Source organism: Epinephelus moara, chromosome 1 (assembly GCF_006386435.1).
Source record: "Epinephelus moara isolate mb chromosome 1, YSFRI_EMoa_1.0, whole genome shotgun sequence".
In the NCBI taxonomy this organism is placed as follows: Eukaryota; Metazoa; Chordata; class Actinopteri; order Perciformes; family Serranidae; genus Epinephelus; species Epinephelus moara.
In genome coordinates, this window is record NC_065506.1 from 21,512,767 (window position 1) to 21,534,466 (window position 21,700).

Sequence of the window (21,700 nt, forward strand, 5' to 3'; positions counted from 1 at the left end):
TCAATAGATTTTTTTTAATTCAAAGTGAATCTTAACAATAATACACGATAAAGTCTTATTTTGACACTCACCAAAAGAGTCACCTGGAAAACCCGCTTAATGTGACAAAGTAGAGAAGGCTTGGTCACACCTAAATCACTGAGAACTAGAGAGGAAACACTATCGCAAACTGAGACATCACATCCATAGAGTTAGTTTTCCCAGTCCTCATACTGTAAATATTGCACAGTGCAATTGCTACATGGCAAACTAGTGTAGCACAAAATAAAAAAAGCAAAATGAAACGAAAAACAAAAAAAAATAATAAAACAAAGCCACAAAAAATCTACAGGTATTAAAACAGTAACAGTTCAGATTTTTCATAATCAAGTCTATTTGATGAGCAATCTAAACAGATGATTCCATAACTTGCAGTGTGAATTAACTCTGAAATTGATACAGATGACCAGAAAAATAAGAGCTTGAGTAAAACAAATCTTATCAAATCAAAGCAAAGAGTAACACAGTAGTACATTTAGACTAATACAGACCCTGAATTAACATCTCTAAAGGATAATACCGCAGCAGAGGATTTGTTTTCTGATATCAAAGTCATAACTTTAATAGTAGTAATTTTACAAATGACTGTTTTTATCTGTTAAATGTTACATGAATCTTTAAAAAAAGAAAAAAAAATTCCATAAAACCCAAGGTGTCAATCGTGTGGAAAATAAAAACAGATTTAAGATATCTCTCCGCTTGCATCCATTCTTTTCCTAACAAGTATGGGAGAGTTTATGCAGGCGCATTGCTGGTGAATACCTTTGGAGGAATCAAAACACAGATTTCATTTCAACATGCGTATTATTGGGGAACTATTTCAAGCACTAATCTGCCAAGTTCATGCCTTGTTGTCATCGTAATCTTACTTTCCCAAAATGATACTCGAGTACGATCGGTAAAGCGTACAAGTAATATATATATAAAAAAAAGCTTTCAAAAAAACCATATCAATGTCAGTGTTTAAATGTGGAGTATTGTACTCATGACTGACTGTGCAGAGAAACCACAATAATCTCCTTGACAGAGCAGTTTCCATCCAGAGCACAGAATCCAGATAAGACTGGATATAAAGCACTGGCTCCTCGGATTTTTTTTTTTTTTTAAAGGCCAGTGTTGTCAGCTGTGCTCTGGTTACTCCCGCTCAGCCTGTACTTGCACGATGGAAAAGCTGCTCTGAGCAGACAGCTTCGAGGCAGACAAAGTGAAGCAACTTAGGTGTACATGCAAGGTAATGTAAAGCATGGAGATTATCTAAGAACACTTGGTGGTGCAATGACCGCACAATGTAAAGTATTGCATCTGCTGTTCAGCCAGAGTGACTATCCAAAGATCGTCGAGTGTCATATCATTCAAAGTGTGTGTGTCTGTGTTTTTGTATGTGTGTGTGTGTGTGTGTGTGTGTGTGTGTTATCACAGAGAGGCTTTGGCGGCGGCTATCTGAAACAAAGAGCACCACCACCATGTGCATGTCCTATTTTGTGTTTTTGTTGTTATTATTCCTGGTCATGTGGCCGTAGAAAGACTGCCTACTCTATATGGTAACGGACTGTTGGTGGATTCTATGCCTTCCTCCTCATATAAGAGGTGAAGAATCACCATCTTGAATTCTCACTTTCTGAAGCTCAAGGCACGTACACAGTGCTGCTCACACTGTCTCAATTTCGGTAAGGAACACATAACGATGGCCACAGTTTTGCGTTGACAAAACATCATTTCGATATGAGACACTCATAAAGGGGAGAGCGATCCGAACAAAAGGCAGTTTAGAATAACGAGCTGTGAAGCTGATATTCTAGCCGGATATAACATTGAACAGTTAAAAAGGTTGCAATAAATATTTGATCAAATCAATTTAACAGTAAAACGAGTTGTAAAACATTATTTTTGGAACAGAAACATTGGGCTTAATTTAGTTCTGAACACACAGTCCAATCAACCCCGAACCCTTACAAGCCTAACTACCTGTATGAGTGCTTAGTGGCGAGTGTGTTTCTGTGTAATCGGTGGAAACATTACTGAAGCTTCTCAATGAACACAATGGATTTTCTCTTTTCTGGCATCTCACAGTGCTCCTGCGACACACACAGCAGAGTACTGGTAGTATACCGTAGATACGTACAATGAAAAAGTTAAATCAATCCTGCAAGCTACAGCTTTAGATGTGTACAAAACGTCAATATGAAAACATACAAAAATTAAGTTACATCGATACATCATTTATATGCAGTGATGAGCCCGAAAGGTTAATAAGGATAAAATACTGATGCAAAAACACACACCCCGAGAAACAACAAATGCAACTAATGTTCATCATCAGCAATACAGTAGTTACAATGACACTCCAAATATGAACGCAAAAACACAAAAATCAAAAAACCACTTCTATTTCAGATAATTAGGGACCTATACAAAAATAGCAACGCTAGGTTTAAACTCAGAGAAATCACCTAATTTCACAGCTATCGAAGTGGCAATCATCATATAGCAGCTTATCTATGATACATTCAAGAAAGAAATGATACGACTTATTAATTGCCCAATAAGCTAGACAAAACCTCGGCCGTGTTTTTTTTTTTTTTTTTAAATACAATGTTTTTTTGTTTGTTTTAATTTAACCCCATTCTACGACTACAGTATAACTGAGGTCTATGCAAACAGAATAGCTACCTTGCTCAGGAAATGAATTACAGTCTTTGGTGCTGCACAAGCAACTTCATTTGAAAATAAAAGACAAAAAAAACAAAACACATAACTAGTAAAATGAACAGATAAAATGCACACACAGCATATCTACATATATATAGACTGGTGCTACCATCATATATATATATATGTATATATCCTCCCTGACGGAATGTATAAAATAAGCAGTCGACACCGATAAGCCTTAAGCCTTTAACAAATGGTATAATGTAAAGGGAAAAAGTTAACTTTGTCACACATGCATAAATGAGAGAATTGCACACAATTAACTCACACCTTATCAAGCATCTGTACTAAATAGTCTAGCTCTATAATATATGTCCATATATGTGTGTATATCGAATACTGCATGGTTTGCTCAGGCTTAGAAAATTCCATACCGTGAATTAATTTGCATTTTTTTCCTTACCTAATCAAAGCCATGCCCACCACACTTCTAAACACCTAAGAAACAAAGTGAAAACACTCAAAATGAAAATACGAAGACGAGAAAAGAAAACGAATCAACAACTATTTAGATTGTATTGCAGTTTCATCAAACAGTACAAATACTGTTTGTAGTAATAGTTTCACTAAATAGAAAGTGATTATCAAATATTAAGCAATACTCAGTACTTGCACTTTGTACACTAGTTCATTCGGGGGGAAAGGGAGAACTAAAAAAACAAAAACGAAAAATGTTTTTTTATGAAAACAGTAAGCATTCGCAACAGCAAAGCATGCTGTTCTTAAAGAACAGAAAAGTAACTCACTACACACTGAAATATACACTGACTCCAAAAGATAAGCACCGCTATCCGCGATACATCACATCCATGCAGGCTATGCATGGACATATACACGTGTGCATATATATACTCACACATAGGATGCATCGACTGATTGGAATTTCAAGTGCTGCAGTCCAGTACATTAATATTCATGTATATAGTCATATATAAGTAGTAACATTAACAACCTCAAATATGTAAGGCACTATGGCTGGGGACAGTTATACAATGCAGCGAGTCTTGTGACACAAACAATAAGAGCAACGTCTATGCATCTTTCCGTTTACATTTTTGCTCATGCAAGACCACATGCAGCGTGAGGAACAACCCTATATAAATCGGTTAATTGACTTGACATTGCTAACACCAAAAGACACCGAAAAGGTACAAATACTTCAAACGCAGTACAACATACACTGTGGACGACGTGTGCATCTGTCGATCTAGAGCTAGAGACTGGGATGGCTTTACAAATATGGATGTGTCTTGCACACATAAGAAGGCAATATAGAAAAATAGCTGGGATCAGGGGTGCAAAGTCTAACTATTCAACACCACCCCAATTATTTACCTGTTTTGAGGAGTATTCGTAGAAGATCCAATGCAAAGATATATATCAAATGTGCAAAACACATTAAGTGTGAGTTTAACTACTCATTCATTCTTTCATTCAATCATTCATACATTATTTCCTTCTTAATTTTTGCCCAAATCATCTCCACCATTGGAACTCTTTTTTTTTCTTTTTTCTTTTTAAAGCTTGAAGTTCAATTACACCCAAGTCTACATGATTCAAAAAATAGCTTGCTTTCTCTGTGGTTGTGCCATGGTTTTGGAAATGAAAACCATGTTGTTTGTGGTTTAAGATAGATTTCGCCCTGCTCGCTTAGCCCTCAGGTGGTATAAAGGGTACCTGGGCAGCCATGCTCAGATGTAAGGGTACTGGTTTATTTTGGTGGGGCTGAGAGGGAAACTGGCGTAGGCGGGCGAGGCGATGTAGGAGTGCGGGGGAAAGAGGGGCTTGAATTGGCCCTGGGGGTGCAAGGTGGGGGAGGGCAGCAGCCGCGGGTTGATGCCCACTGTGACCTGATGCACGATGCCTGCCGGGTGGGAGATGCTGTACGTGGGCTGGAGGACGGGGCGGGAGGCTACAGGGGAAGCCAGGAGGTGGGCCACGGGCGCAGCCGTAACCAGAGGACCAGACGGCGGGTAGGACAGTAAGGTGGGCTGGGTGTGCGGGTGGCCCCCAAGGTGGGGATGAGGGCCCGTAGTGTGGTTTGGGCTGCTGTGGGACAGGGTGAATGTGTGCCCATGCATGGTGGGTGGGATATAGGCCTGTGGTCTCCGGTGGCCAAAGTTGCCGTTCCATTCCTGATGGCAGGAACCGAAATGCTGCACCTGAGGAAGAAAACACCTTGCTTATCAGATTCACCATCTTCACTGACACAGAATTTATCTTTAAGAGCCACTAGATGCTGCTGTTTCCACATTCCTACATGTCGATGCAGTGTCTCTAATCAGTCATTAACCACCTTGAAATTCGCCTCATTTCATTGTTCAATCTGTGTGTTAACATTACAATATTCCATTCATTCTCTGTCTTGCTAGCAATCCATTAAGTAGGCAGTGTAACAGTAAAATGCCTTCACTGTCAAACACAATTGGAAACGTTCACCCACCAACTGTGAGTAATTCGGAGCGGAGCTGGTAGATCTGTTTGCGACAAAAGCTACTGTAGCAGATGAATTAATTTCAGTATGAAGTGTGCTCTTGGCCGCTGCTCTCAATAAATAGGAAGTATTTGCAATTCAAATGTGCTTTTTATCACCTAAATGTACAGAGTGTAGTCACACGCACTTTAGAAATGGCACTTTCTAGTACAATTTGCCAACTTCTCCACTTATTCACATTCCAGAAAAGAGGCAGGTGCAAGATACAATGACTTGACATGGCAATAGTATAAATGTGGACTTCCCACAAGCAAACACTCCAAAGCATTACCTCTGCCAGTGATGAAACCGAGGTCGTGCATTAGTGCTTTTATCCCTGCAACTGTTTGTCAGCTTTAATAAACACCAATTCTCTTTGGCCATACAAATACTTGTCCTACATATTCTGCTTGATTTATGGGGCCAAATGTCCCTAATGTCTCTCTGCAGCCAACACGAATAAAATATAAAAAGCTGTGTATAAGTGTGATTGTGAAATACCTGCTTGCAACTTACCTGCCCAAAGCCTATAGGCTGCTGTTGCTGGGGCTGGAATGCAGGGGTGATCTTCTGCGGCCTGTTGTGGAGGGGAGTGGAGTGGTGATGCTGTCGCCCAGGAATGCCTCGCCCTTTGGATTGGCATGAAGACTCCAAAACTGAGGTAGGAGGTCATGTTAAGAGGGGCAGCAGAGAAACACAGAGAGATGGAGATGACATGTGTTAATGCAGACAATATGGAGTTGCACTATCAATATCACAGTGTAAGTAAGGGCACGCAAAAGGCAAAAAAAAAAAAAAAAAAAGATGCAACCAGAGATTGGATCCAACTACAACTGCAGAAATGGCAACATTTGTGTCAGGAGGCTTTGTAAGCTTATCAGTGATTTCAGCTGTGTTTGATCTGGTCCAAACCTTTAAACATAGTGGCATCTGTCCTCTGAATATGATCTAGGTGATTATAAATAGATATGTTTGGGAGGATCTGGGAGGAGTTTGTAACTAAGCTTGTTCATAGAGCTTATAGTGGGGTCAGACTGTCAGCTATAAATACACCTGGTAGCACTAGAATAGCAAGCTGTGCCCTTTTATGTGTGGCTTTCGTTGCAATAGTTTGAGGGTTTGGGGGGAGGCTGCCTCTGACATGAAAGGCGATATGACTCTGTATGATTTTCTCTGAGGATTTACAGTTGAACCCTCTGCTTTAAAACACCTATAAAGAGGTAGCTCTTAGATGTACTCAGTTTATGAGAAAGACAGTTGATGTCTCGCTGACCACAGCTGTTATAGCGCCTACATAGAGCATGCGTAACTCCACTTTAACACCAGAAAGAAACATTCATCACACATTTGTTTGTTTCTGACAGCCAGACAATGTTCTCTGCCTGACATCCATGTTTTGAATATTTTATTCCGGGCATTAAACATTGTTGAGCAATTACGCATGTCTTATGTAGCTTTAAAAAGAGCACATCCACACAGATAAAGGGGCACTCAGTCAGTCTGGAGCCAGAGTAAGGAGTGATGACAGCAAACAAATATCCACTCCAGAGATCAGAGCAGATACTTCAGGTCACTCATAATCACCTGTGAAAACCTCTGTGGCCTACAAAGACAGCGTAATCCCAGGCCATGTGACCTGTGGAGCAGACAGCAGCAGTGGTGACTGGATCTTTGAGCCAGCATGACCTACTCATGCACTTGCTAGTCTTCTGACCAGCTAACACGATCAGAGTGTCAGGCACAAAGCAACTGAGTGTGCAGAAGGAAAGATGTCCTGTCACATGCTTCATTCATATGAGACATTCAGGTTTAAAAACAACCAGGGTAAATACTCTGATGGCCACTGTCACTTCCAGCAGTTATTAAGTAACAAAGCACAAATTTCAACCTGTAGGCCTTACATATAATATGATGTGCCTTATTAGGTTAACTCAAAGTCAGACTTTTAAGATATAATACATAACATTTGTGCACTAAAATGTCTAAAACGGACAGTACCCAAGTTATATATTTTGTTGAGTTGTGTATTTGTATCATCCAAAATGTTTACGTTTGGGTTTTGTTTTGTCAATGGCGTCATATCCCCTTTACTTCCTCTATAGGCTCTTCACACTGCATTCTCTTAGCCCATGGCTATCCTTATCCCTGGATTGAGAGTTTATCCTGGGCTAACCTAGCCCCTTTTCACACAAATATTGCTAACTCAGGGTTAACCTAAACTGAGGATCTACATGGTTCACACTGCACTTCTATTATCTCTAGGTTAAATGTAAGATGGAACATATACCTCATGTTAACATCTCAAATTCTAGCCTTTACTTAGTTCCGTTTCACACTGGCCACTTTTAGCCAAGAGTTAAGTCCCTTTTCAGGGGATAACCCTGCAAACCCTGGGCTAACCCCGCTCCAGAATAGGGCCAGCAAGCTATAGGCTAAAGTTGGGGTACGTCCACTTGGTATGTGTCAAGACAGTGCCAATGTGAAGGCTTTCCTAGCCCCACGCTAACAGCTACCTTAACCTGGGGCTAAGTGCAGTGTGAAGAGCATACAAGTTACTCTGACTTCTGCGAAACACCAGATAATATGTCTTTGTAAATCATACAATGTCACAGAATTTTACTCAGCAACAGCAAAACAGTGTTTTGTCTGTCAAACAGCATATTTTTTCATTAAATGCATGCCATTTTGCCACACAGTAATCCAGTGGAGACCTAATTTATTGATATTATAATTCAATTTCGATCCAGATGAATTTGCCACATAAGGTAAGCTATAGTAGCTGTATGGGTAGTTGACTCATCTAACGCTAATGGTAAGTTTCGACTATTTCATTAGAATGAGATGACATAACATAAACATAAATAAACGTAACAGAAACAAAACTTAAATACATTACCTCGTCAGTGAACATGATTTCTGCCTGAGATGCGTCTAGGGATGCACCGAAATGAAAATTTGTGGCTGAAGCCGAAGCCGAATATTATTAAACGCTTGGCCGAATACCGAGTACCGAATACCGAATATCATTGTTTAGTTTTTCATTAGTTTTTGCAGATGAACCCCCTCCANNTCAGTGATGAACATAGGGGGGATCAAAATAAAATAAATAAATAAAATAAAAATCAACCAGCCACCCTCCTCCCCTGACAGTCCCTCCATAAGTAATGAACAGTCCCTAAAGTGCGGTGAGGTTTGTGGGCCGTTACTGCCAGAAAGAGAAATGTGAAAGGCTCGTTTCTCCTCTGACACATCACATACCTGTGTTAGGCTGGCTCGGCTGTTCAGGTACTTCTGGGCAGTCATGACACCAAGAAGAGGATATTATTGGAACCGACTCCTCGTCGCCCGGTAAGCCAATGGCCACCGTATTTGACAGGAATACCTTAACGTTGCTGTCTGTGTCTGTGACCCCCGTTCAACCCACAATCAGTGGGATTCGCCTTTCGTTTCTGCTGCTGGTTGAAATCTGTAGGCTGCTCACACAGCGTGCTGAATGATTTAAGCCTATTTTGCTCGCTCAACTATTTTAGTCGCAAATGCGAGTGCCGTGACGGACGGATCGCCACACTACCAACATTTTATTCCGCCCGTCACGGCACGCTGTTTGATTGCGTTATCAAAACGCCGCTATTATTCAGCCTTGCTTTTAACTTATTCCACCGAATACCGAATGTGTGTTTTTTTGCAATATTCAGCCGAATATATTCGGTTACCGAATATTCGGTGCATCCCTAGTTGCATCAGATAGATTTTTGTCCAAAATGGCGGTTGTTTAACAATGTAGACAACAACTCCCATGCTACTTTACAACGTCATCTAAGTCCCTCTTTTGTAATTGTTTTGATTGAAAGATCCCTAGTTGCAGAAATTACAGTCTGTATGTTTGAATAAAAAACATATTGAATGTATGTGTGTTAACACTGCATCATGTGTCCAGTTTTTACCTGTGCTGCCACATGTTTCATTGACAGCAGGGTTGTTGTTGTTCTGCACCCTCATTGGAGGCACCACAACAGTACGAACTGTTGGCTTGCTGGGCTCGGTCTCTGGGGCAACGCACGCAACACGAGGTTCGCAGTTCTGGTTGCTGTCGCCAATGAAGCGTTGCTGTGCGAAGGGACTGTTGCTATGGCCGGACGCGTCTGAGGCAGGCGAGCTATCCACTGTGTCACAACCACTCTCCTGTTCATCATCTGACATACTGCAAGGGGGGGAAACCAGTGAGGAAGGGAGGAGACAACTGATGTAGAACGAGGAAAAACATTTGTAGGAGCTTTGTTTGAATCGGTTGAACTGTCCGTACCTGTTGGGGTGTTTGCAGGGTGAGGTGCTGGACTGGGCTGAGGCTGAAGAGCTAGTGCTGAGCGTGCTGTCTGGACTGCTGAGGGAACAGACTCTCTCCATACTGACGGTGCTCTGACACGCCTCACAATCTGCACTACCCTTACACCTGTGTGCAGAGAGACAAATACAATGAGACACAACATTTTTGAACCAGTTTAGATATATCATTAAAAGGAACCTGATGGCTGATACTCACTCCCCCATTGAATGTCTTTGTGCACTCTCCTCTTCGTCGCTGCTGATACTGATGACACTAACAGTTGGGCTAGCTAGGTCAGAGATCACCATAGCCTGCCGCTGCTCCTGCGAAACTGAAAGCTCCTCACAGTCTGGCTCCACCTTACAGCAGTTCTCATCATCCTCCTCCACCTGCTCTGTTCCTCGCTGCTCTCCTGCAGTATGCCCTTCCTCTGGGCACCTGGCTTCTACCTGCTGCACATTCTTTGCTGTATCGGCCATCTTTGGGGACTGGCATGCTAAATTTTGGACGTTCGTGTTTTGGGAGAAGTTGCTGCCCCTATTGAAGAAAAACAGGTCGTCTCAGAAAGGAAGAACCCTTTAACTGTATGTGTTTTAGCTGCAAAAGGCAAAACTCACATGCCGTACCTGTTCACACAAGGCTTGGCTCTCTTGTTGGCAGCTGGCTGTGGCCACACCACATGTGCAATGCCTATGTTGATTGGCTGGTGGGTGGACATGGTCATTTGGTTGGTTAAGAATGGCTGAGGGTGTGCAATCATGGAGCTGTAATGGTTACCATGGGGACGCACTTTCCTGCATTAAGAAAACAGAACATTGCAAATTGAGCCAGAAGCCTTTAGCACCGTTACTGACAAAATGGTCTCAGTCACTGGTCCCAAAGGACATGTATGACTCATTGATCATTAATATTCAGGGGAGCAGGCGTGCTGTATCAGAGCAGCGCAGCCATTCCCAAGGGTGTACATAGCAACTAAAGGTAATAAAGCACTGACACATATTGCTTTAGATAATGCTGCATATTAAAACACATGAACACATCAAGAAGGAATACGTATCAAAAAAGGTATTGTGCTGCAACCCCCTGAAACAGACAAACAAATTCCTTACCCCCAGTCACCCAATCTTTGTGAGCCCGCCACAGTGTCAGATGCCAAAGTGGTTGGTGGTGGTGGCACTGATGTCACCTGCTGCCAAGTGGGCACCAAGATCTGCTGTGCACGGTTTGACCAGGCCTGTACAAGTTCAGAGAAGCAAAGCAGTTACATCTATTGCTGAATGACATTGAAATATAAATGATATTAAATAAATTCACCCATCAAAGCGTTTACCTTATCTACACTTACTAATGAAGCCATTACCTGGAACCAGACCTCTGAATCCGCCCACTCCACCAAGTTTGAGTTAACCGATTTGTCTGGCTTTGTGACATGAAACAGCGGTTTCTCGGTTGAAATAAAACCAACCAATCCAAGGGGCATTGACGATTAGCCACTCAGTGTTATAGGCAGGACTAATGCTGTTGTCAAGCACTGTGCTGGAACCAATGAAGTGTGATAATACAAGCACTATAGACAAGGTAAACACTGCTGCTCTCGAGGCTGTTCTAAATCATCATGTTCTAAATATCACCAGACATTGTAGTTTGTACTTCACTCTGCTCAACTCTTAAACCCTAGAAAAAAGGGTATGTTGGGATGGCTACACATCAGTGTGGACTTAAAATGACATTAGATACAGGCAGATACATTGGTCTGTAGTGACTGATCAGGAAAAATCGAACCCCCACGGAAATCAGTGGGCGCAATGTGAGACTGAAGATGGAAATGGAGTGTAACAAGTTGACAATTCTGTCTGATATCAGGCAGATTAAGCAAAGCTCTCCCTCTCAATCAGTGTTTGACCACTAAGGCCATCATTCCTATCCTTGCTACCCCATTACCTGTGTGATGACTCCAGGTCTGATCTGTATGGGCTGGATGGGGGGTGCTTGAGTGACCAGAGGCACAGACGCCTCCATTCGAACAGAGTAGCCTGCTGGTTTAGCTGTGTTGGTGGGGATTCCTGTGGGGACAATGGACAGGAAATATTTAACTTTTAGATATTTAATCCAACTACCGCAAAGAATAATAAACAAGAAAAACAAAGATTCAACCGTCCTACCTTGAATGGTTGGGGGACATAGAATGAGTGCCTGCTGAAATGAATCGTTGCATCCAAACTGACCACTTCCTGTCTGCAGTGGTATCCCAGGGTGCATCACTGATGGGGCTGATGGGGCTAATCCCTAAAAAAAAGAAAAAGGAGTGTGACTGAACTTTACTGAGGTCTAACAATGAACAACAATAGCATGAAAGAGCCAGTAGATGGCGACATCTCTGTCAAGAGTTGTCTGTATTTTATCCATACAGAGCCCAGGGACCGCTCTGGTACTGAGATATTACTGGGTCAGTCAGTGACCTTTAAGGATTACCCTGCCTTTTCAGTCGAACAACAGAGTCTCTCTTAGCTCACCTGTGGTAGATCACTATCATGACCTCAAACACATGAACTGAACTACTCCAGAGGAAGTTCAGGCTGCTGAATCAAAAAGAATCCAAGGCCCACTTGATTACAACTGAAGTCACCATGCTTTAAGAACTCCATTAGGCAAAGGAAACTACTGAACATGTCTTGATCAATACTTTCATCTCATCTGTTGAAACTGCATATGATTGGACACCTTTTAAAAAAAAAAAAAAAAAAAAACATTCATAAAACTGATTCACCAGTTAATCCAGGTTCAGCAATGTTACATTTTTCTTTATGTTGGATAACAAAAAGGTCCTCAGATGATGCTGAACTTACTCTTTGAGAAAGGCCTGAGGGCTAAACAAAGAACAGTCAAGCATGTGCCTCTGCTTCACTACTCAGGCTGCTCTCGTGCCTGGCTATAATCACATTTATTGAACAACGAGAACTAGGCCTATATTGTTCTGCAACAGCTCCTGCATGTAGCCCAGCCCCCATACACATGATAGTAAACACAAAGCAGCCTTTCAGAGGATAATACTAAAAAAGCTACCACAGTTTTCTTTTCTCCTGAAGAACAAAGATTTACCATTTCTACTGCTCCATGGAAACAGAAACTACAGCTGAGCAGTTTTATTTTTCAAAGAAAGTGACTGGTTATTCTTTCATCAGGTTTCAATTCTACATAATAAGACAGCCTTCTTATGTTATCCTTATGTCTGTACTGATCAAACACACGTGTAGTCACCGTTATGCTGTCAAAACCCGTCATCTTTCCAGGTCACATCCTCAGAATAATGGTTTATGAATAGACTTTGAGATGTTTTGCTTTATAAAAGAGCCAATGCCAAAAAAAAGGGTCAGCTCCTTTTTTTTCCTCAGCAACAACACTGATTTGCACCGTTGCCATGACCTCAGAAACATGACGTGATTTTGTTGCCATGACAGCAGTGCTAGGACGCAATAAGATGGGCGAGTCGGCATACACGAAAGCAATAAAGGCGAGGAAATTATCTACATGATCAGTCCTCACAGGAGCAGATGAGCAGAACACACTGCATGTCATTGACCCACACCACCTGTGATTATTCCATTGCTTAGACTTCTTTTTTCAATCTCCAGCTCAGGAAACAAGAAAATATGTAACTGTTATAAATAGTATTTCCGAACTTATCAGCTGGTTCCTTTGTTCTAATTCCCTGATCTACAGATTACTATGTGTAAGTATAATCACATGCCCACCACACACACACACACACACACACACACACACAGATGTCAGATCATGATGCAGACACATCCTGAGCGACTTACTTGTGTGTGGACACCGGTAATCTTGCTGAATGGGTGGTTGACAGAGGCAGCAGCGGTTGTGGTCACAGGTCTGATGAAAGGACCTTTATTTCTGTTGGCCGCCTCGTATGCACTGGGACGAGTCCAGCAAACATCCATGATGTGGAAACATGACTTCACACTACAGGCAGGGGAGTGACACAAAGTTATGTGGGAAGGTCAAAATAACAGCATGTCTGAAAAGTCTGAGGCAAAGTGGACTCACTGGTTGCTATGGGGAAAGTCGAGCAGGTGTTGCATTGTCACAAAGGGGTGGCTGAGAGCTTCAGCAGGGGCAATCCTCTCTTCTGCATCAATCAACAACATCTTCTTCAGCAGGCCCACAAACTCCCGACGGTCTGCCTTCTCTGCCAACAAGTCACTACCTTCCAGATTCATCACCAAGTTCACCTGGAATAAAAACGTTTTAGTATTAAAACTACTTTTCATCAACAAAGTAACATATTAAAAGAAAAAAGTTTAGTAAAATTAGAATTATTACATTACAGTACGCTACACACAAGTTTAAATATGATACCAGTTTCCTAAAAATGCTAATTAATTAGTCATGAACATGAATTCTCAAGAATCTCCTCAGACTTACTACGTAACAGATCTGAAACAACAATGATGGTTATCTGGGGAATTTCCACCTGTGGTGTGTTTCTACAGAGAATAGTGAGTGAAACCTGAACCTCCATCTTATAATTTGGGTTATGCATCTATCTGAAGGGAAGTCAAGCTCAGGGGTGCTTGTTTCTTTCCCACTTATAATCTTCATATTCTGCTCAAACAGCTGTGGGTGTACTTCCTCTGGTAAAGACCCAGTAGCCTACATCCTCTCAACATCTGATGTTGAACTTCCTCTGAAGAGCTGTGAGGTACGTTGTGGTCCGAGCAGCTGTACATACGTGCGCTATGTCATCCAAACAGCTGAAGATGTACTTCCTGGCTTCCTTTGATTTCATTCCCGTCTCCGTCTCATGTTCATCTGTTGACTAAAGAAAAAGAAAAAGTTAAATCGGGCCGCAAGAACTGAATTTAGCAAGGCAGTTGCCATGCTCAGTTACACTAAGATTTTAAATACATTATATGTTCCTATAAACTACTTCACTCTTCCTAAGAAGAACTTCAAAGCCCAAAGCAGGAAGGCAGGGTGGGTTTTCATGACTCATATTCCCAAAATGCATTGCCTCTGCCAGTAAAGTGCTTATTGGAAAAAACGTCATTTTAGATCCCTAAGCTGATTCACAGTATTTGACGCACTAAGACGAGCAGACTGTTAGTATAATATTCTCTCTAGCTTTATCTTTGAAAAGACTTTAACCACACAGTTGGTCCCTCTGTGCATGTTTTGGTTTTGCTTCCGGAAAGCTATCATTGCCTCTTTATTGGGAACTGCATTCTTGGTTTCCCCAGAGGACGGAAGAAAATATTTGTTCACTGAGTTGGAGCTGACCTATGATTTTCACCATCAGTTTTATGTGAAGCAAAACAAGGGTAGAGGTTACTTGTTCTGAGGTTAGTGGCAGTGAGCCAATCTGCCATATTTTGCAGGTGTGTAAATACGTCTCACCTTTAGTCTCCATGCTGCATAAGGTGAGTCAGACTCTCTGCAAAAGAACCGTGCTGTCTTTGTCCCCGTGTTCAATAAATGTTCCCCCGGCAAACCTTGTGTCTGAGAGATGTAGCGAATCTGTTGGACATAGGGAGGGGAAGTGGGAAGAGACAAGAATACAAACAGAAGAAGAAATTAATCTTGTGCCTAAAGAAAAAGGCAATATATGTTGGTTTAAAAGAGGAAGCTCTGCAGTGCTATTTTATATTAAACAATCAACATTTGTCTTCATTCTAAACATGTCATTTCAAGAGTAAATGCTGGTTTTCACTGTTAGTGTTAATTTCTCCGTCATCCACACTCTCTCCAAAACCAGCATGTCACCACAGCACTTTATACTGACACTCTTTTATGTGCTGAAAATTTACAAGGTCATTCACAGTGACATCACACTATAATATCCCCCACAGTTAAAGCTACTGTGTGTGGATGTGTACATAGTGGAGACAGCTGCAGAGACCTTGAAGATGCCACATTCCTGACAAATGGCTAGACTCAAATGAGACCCTTGTACTGAGTGTAACTTGAGCTTATTATCCCTGAAAGGTGTCAGGGTCTTTTCATGTAAACTCTGATAACAAGGCTCCTACAGTCTCAATGCCACATGCTTTGCTGGGCAATGATGCTCATCAGTCAGATGCTGCAGGGCAAAAGTGGCACACACAGGTTTATGAGAGGAGTCCGGTTGAGAAGCCTGGCTGACGTCAATCACACACAAGTGTAAAAGACAACAACCATTAGAGATTCAGTGCTGCTGAGGAGCAAAGAGGGAGCAAAGAGTCGCACATTGGGAGGACGGTGAGGATACTGAAGGAGTCACTGGACACTTTAAAATGGAGCAGATTAACATAATGAGATCCATCTTCCCTTTTCTCTGTGAAATACACATCTAGATCTAAGGCAGATAAACAAATCCTCACCCCTTTACTTCACACATGAAGCTTCCACACTGCAGCCTGATAAACGTGAACGAGTGAGTCAGTGAGTGACGCCCCTCACATCTAAAAGATGAAATACGGAGACTGAAATTGTTTTTGTTGGAAGCTACTCAAGTGTCGATCTTCAAGTTGCTCCCCTTCGCCAATGTGATGCTTGAGCAGAAGGGTTATATCAGTCTGTTGCTGAGGTGCAAACACTGCAATGTGTCTCTGTTTGTGTGGGTGGGACCTATGCCTATGATAGTTGGCTATAGATGAGTTTATGATCAAGCAATGCATTCATTGGGATTCTGACGGCATGCATGATAAATGTAATCTCATCTGCCAAGAGATTTAGATTGGATGGGATGAAGATCCCATAGCTTATCGCAAGACACACTAAAATCCAAGTATCATAAAGCACACTGTGTCACTGTCCATTTCTCCCTTTTGGTTTTGCTTTCCTTAAATCATTTTCTCAGGACATGATTTATGTCAGCCAAGATCTCTCTCCCTTTCTTTCATTTTTAGTCTTACACATTCACATTCATAATCTAGTCAAGGTTTACCGACACTGTCAATTCCAACAAACTTCACCCTTAAAGTACACCGACAAAATTCCCCTCTTTTCATGTCCATAATATAGCTGTGCTGCAGTTCAGCAACATCATATAAACAGAAACAGACACCAAAAAACAACACAGCCCGCCAGTATGTGTGGGTGGGAAAATTCTTGTGACGGGAAAACCCTTATTTTTCCCAGAAGGCGTGTCTCTGCAGAGATCTCGCAAACCAGTGAGATCACTGGTGCAAAGCTACGGCTCCACAAAACAACTATCTAGCGAGCCTGGGCCTGCTGCAGAGCAGACAGGAAGTACAGGCAGTATTTTATTTTATGGTTGTCCAGATAACAAAACACACCATGACATGACAATACTCACTACGATAAATTAAAATAAAATAATGGACACACACCCTCCTACTTATCCAATGTACAATGAATCTCTTCCACATTTTTGACATTGGGGTACAGGAGGTCGCGCCAGCTTACAAACAGGAAAACTCTTTCTGGAGCCTTGACACTAACCCAAATCCCTTTTGCTTCCCCTGACCCTGCCTACATCCTCTTATTCTTACAGATCCTCCAGGTTGCCAGCTAGGCCAAGCCACAAAGAGGAAATAAATGGGCAAGCACACATATCCTTGATCTCTGCAACAGTGTGCACCGACCCTTACTTGTACGGTGTCTGAGAAAGCAAGAGACAAAGAGCTCAAAGAGGACATAAAGAGAGATCAACAAGACAAAAACATGGGATCAGGACGAGTCATACCCAAGACTCTGCACCTGGGCTAATCATAGCCATTCATAATGAGACACTGGCTGAGTCGTGAGGTTTGCAACATCAATGAGGTGAGCAGCCTCGTGCTGTCCGCATGTGGTAAAAGATGGTGTGACTGGGGGATGAGGTAAGGAGAGGGGAGAGCGCGAGGGGAGGATGGGAGGAGGAGGAGGAGGAGCCAGGGTTATAAATACAATATGCTGTGTGGCATGGAACAAGACCCCTAGCAGAAAGATAAGAAGAAGAAAGGGGGGAAGAAGGATGTGGCAGCAACTCAGTCTGCTCCAGCCAGATCACCCTGTGGCCCCTGGATGACACCTCACACCAGCAGTCAGCTGCCTAGCTGTTTACTGACATACAGTCAGTTGGCTATTTATTTAAAGCAATAAAAATTTACAAGCTTTCTATTTTAAAGTCCTGCTACATATATATATATATATATATATATATATATATATATATATATATACACAGTATGTATCGGACTGATAGCACATGGAGCGCCAATTTACGATCATACATGTCTTAAACCTTTTGAACTCACTTCAAACTCTTGTTTTGCTGGAGGAAGCCAATAAAGGATCGTAGGAGATGCACTGCAAGTGGTGCAAACCTAAAAGTAACAGCTGGTTTTGATGCTAGAAAAACTAAGGATGTCCATTTATATCGAGACAAGTTGGATGAGCTATTTTTTTGTTTTTGAACTTTGGATACTTTTAACATCAAACACCTCTGAATAGAAAGGATGATGGTTTGCATCTGTGAGCTCATTTGACTGTATGTCATGTTTTTCTGTCACTGATAGGGCTGTGGGTGACTGTGAGAGACAAAAGACGGGCAGACAAGTATGAGTCTGTGTTCTTCATGCTACTCTATTTCTCTGAAACGCTTACACAATGATTATAACTGATGATGACTTATTTGAGAGAACTTTAATTAGCTATGTGTGCATTGTACTTTGCTTCATTATGAGATTAAAGCCTCCAGAAAAAAAAACAGAAAATAAACTCACTAAATTGGGATTTTGTTTTTTTTGTATTCACCCTATGCTTCTGCACAGGCTGCTTTTCCCCATTCACTGGAAAGGTCCATGACCAAACTGAATCCAACGCACCAGTTGGCCGCAAGGGAAAGAGAGATAGTGTTTCCTATGTGGGGTGGGTGTCAAAGCACAGTTCAGTCAGAGAGCAGGGATTCAGTGTATTTCTCAAAGGCACGGGGCAAAAACAGGGATCCTCTGGGACGTGCTTCCGACTCTACTACATAACCGTTCTGCTAAAACGGGCCAGGGTGGCAAGTTCAGTCATCCCAGAGAACATCCAGAGCTTAACATTCACTGCAGGTATTAAAATAATCAGACAATAATAGATGGTAACATGAGAGGTGCAAGAGCCAACAAGCTGAAACCTAAAGCGCCAACTCTTGCTTTCTCTCTGTAGATTACTCACACCGTCCACCACAATCCACCGCCAGTGTTTACACCGTTTTTGGATTCGAATTCAGTCGTCCGTTCACACACAGTAGGTTTTGATCTCTATCTGATACATGTTACATTCCACAGGCTCCTTCTCAAATGTTTCTTGCTTTTTATTTCATCGTCTCTCTCCACCCACCCCTGTCAACCCCATCAGCTCCGAGCAGTCCCTTACTAAATCGAGGAGGCTCCCCCCCAGATATCTCTAAAGCAGCTTTGCGACATGCTGACTGGCTCCTGCAAAAACAGATTCATCATATTTAGACTGGTGGTGCTGCGCTCAAGTCAAATCTCTTTCGGAGGTGTTGAGTTATCTCTCCTGTCTCAGTCCTGGGGAGAGTGAAAAATGATGCCTGGCCATAAAAATACTTTGGTATGAGCGCAGTGTGAAGTGGGGCTGAGTGCTGTAATGTAGGGTGCTGCATGGGACACAGCAGGATCTGACTGAGGCTCTGTTGGCAGGCTTTGAGTAGATAGGGCTCCGGGGCAGGGGAAAGCAGCTCAACATAAGCCCAGATCAGTCTAGTCCAGGGAAGACACTGTCAGGGCTCCACCGGGAGGGGCAGACATCCAACAGCTCCTAATAGACATACCATCAATCACAATAATATGCCTTTCTGCTCACTGTCACAGACGCCAGCTGATACAATCCTCAGGGTACGTACGTCACCACGGAAGCAGTAAATGCTGCACTAATTTGTTACTGTAAGTCACTTGAGCCCTCGGTCTCTTTCTTCATTCAAACAATCCATCACCATCTTTCTGTGTGTGATTACGCACACAAGTTTTTCTTTCCCTAAACTTCAAAAGTTTCTGCTCCCTCCCATCCACGTCATCCTTATACAGATAATCCCTCCAGTACTTTTAAAATGGCATTAGGCGTAAATCTCACACAGATTAAAATAACAGATTCTTGCTATTGTACACACTGTGACAATGTCGCATTCTTGTTCTAGCTTCAAGCCATCTGTCCTAAACTCGGCTGCTGACAACCCCAGCCTGCCTTTTTAAGGCTTTGTCAGCTTCTCTTCCCAACTCAATCCTTGCGACACGTCTTTTGGGAGATTTAGACTGAAGTGGCCATGGATCACATATCCCTTAAACTTCAACAGCGGGAGCCACGTGTGAGTCAGTAACCTGAAGGCAAGCCTGTAATAGAAAACTGGATTGAATGCAAACTCGGAAACAAACACAGTGAACCCACTCCTCTGTGGGCTGCCTTGATTGGAAAGTGCAGGGGATAATGGAAAAAGGAGGGGAAAAGAGAGAAGAAAAGAGGGACAGAGAGGAGACCGGGAAAATAACTGGTTGGGTGGAAACAGAGGGCGTAACGCTGCTCCGACAGCCACATGAGTGGGGTAAGGATGGGGGGGCTGACCTCTAATGGAGAAAAGGCTGTAGAAAGGGTAAAACCTATAAATGGAGGGAAGGCCCACTGTGCCAGAGGAAAACAGTTTTCATGTGGAGATGGTACAGAGAGGAGAGACTGAGTCAGAGGAGCTGGAACTAGAAGCAGGAGATGCGGGGATAAGTTGCCTATAGAACAAAAAGGAAAGGAGAGCAGGAGGCCCACAGGAGGGATTGAACAGCACAAAAACAGCAGCTAAAACCGTAAACCAATTGCAGCTAAAAATGAGCGGTGGTCAGAAGAAGGTTGTTTACCTGGTCGTACTCGAGGGCCCCGGGGTAAAGGGGCCAGCCCAGAAAAAGTTCAGCTATCACACAGCCTAGGGACCACATGTCTATGGCTTCACAAAACGGCAATCCCAAAATAATCTCTGGAGCCCTGCGGAACAGACAAAACACACAACTGTTAGTCTAAGGTCACACGATAACATTATTTTATATGAAACAGTGATTTATTTGTACTTTTTTTCTCTCATTTAAAAATGACTAAATGATGTCTTTGTGCCATCTGTGCCAAAATTAAAACAGATCTCTGAAACAAACACTACATATTCATAAAGCTCACAATAAACACTGAATATTTCCCTGAAGAAAAAAAACTGAGAAGAATATAAACTCCTTTAATATATCGTTTATATTTTTGTTATCATACTTTCACATATAAAGCATTTAAGTCAGTTAACTCAGTTTAAGCACTAACAACACCTTAAAACCATTTTCTCTCAGTTTCACCACTGATGCATGCATTTCTTTTTGGCTTTTTAGGCTGGTGCTGATGTCCTGAGCAAATTAATTTCCATTATTAACACTGTCATGGTGGGAAGGAAGTTTGTCGTACATGTGTGTCGGTGCCAAGTGACTTGTAAGTCAGTGTTGTGCGTGAGAGTCGCCCAGCCAGGTGTCAGCAGGCTGAGTCAGTGGGTTAGCAGGTCAGCCAGGCCAGGATCAGAGCTTTGACAGGCTGTTGTATCTGCTCTAGGGCTGATAGGAAATAAGAAACACAGCCACTATGTCCTGGCCTACGTGCTGGCTCAGTTGCTTCAAGTAACTCCATAATAAGCGCTGTAATACCATGTCACAGGGATGGCTAGCAGTGACGCAGGCCTGTCAGCACCAATACAGGTAAAACATGCTGACAACTGTCAAGAACTCTGTGTTTAGGACACACCACAAAGCCTATAAACTGTGACAGTGCACTGACAGCACGGTGTAGCCTGAGCTCTTTTCTCAGATACAAGCCTGCGTGTGCAGGAGTGGCCTCCGGGCTTGTTAAAATAAGACAAGACACAATGACTACCTGGCACTGAGAATAACAGTACATACCTATTAGACATTAGATATCCCCTATTTTATGCAACAACAGGGCTGGGGATGTTTGAACATTGTTTATAATCATAATGATTCAATACAAATATACTGAGACTGTGCTTTGATAATTATCAAAAAAATAATTATGCCCTTATTCTCTACATAGCTAACAGCATCAGACTACCTCAGCTCTAATACTAACTTAGAGAGAAACTTGAATGACTGAAAGATCTCATTTCATTTCCA

At 42.3% G+C, this 21,700-nt stretch overlaps 1 protein-coding gene across 1 annotated transcript in view; it reads right to left on the reverse strand.

The window, feature by feature from the left end:
* The window catches only part of hipk3b (homeodomain interacting protein kinase 3b), a 43,406-nt gene continuing 21,706 nt past the window's right edge, over positions 1-21,700 (reverse strand). Inside the window, exons 3-16 of the mRNA XM_050045375.1 lie at positions 20,402-20,525; positions 14,967-15,086; positions 14,302-14,388; positions 13,617-13,801; positions 13,373-13,532; positions 11,711-11,834; positions 11,490-11,611; positions 10,658-10,782; positions 10,175-10,342; positions 9,765-10,085; positions 9,528-9,674; positions 9,169-9,425; positions 5,741-5,880; positions 1-4,913 (exon numbers count right to left, since the gene is read on the reverse strand). Coding sequence (XP_049901332.1) covers positions 4,443-4,913; positions 5,741-5,880; positions 9,169-9,425; positions 9,528-9,674; positions 9,765-10,085; positions 10,175-10,342; positions 10,658-10,782; positions 11,490-11,611; positions 11,711-11,834; positions 13,373-13,532; positions 13,617-13,801; positions 14,302-14,388; positions 14,967-15,086; positions 20,402-20,525 — 2,551 coding nt within the window. The 3' untranslated portion in view covers positions 1-4,442. The remainder of the gene's footprint in view (positions 4,914-5,740; positions 5,881-9,168; positions 9,426-9,527; positions 9,675-9,764; positions 10,086-10,174; positions 10,343-10,657; positions 10,783-11,489; positions 11,612-11,710; positions 11,835-13,372; positions 13,533-13,616; positions 13,802-14,301; positions 14,389-14,966; positions 15,087-20,401; positions 20,526-21,700) is intronic.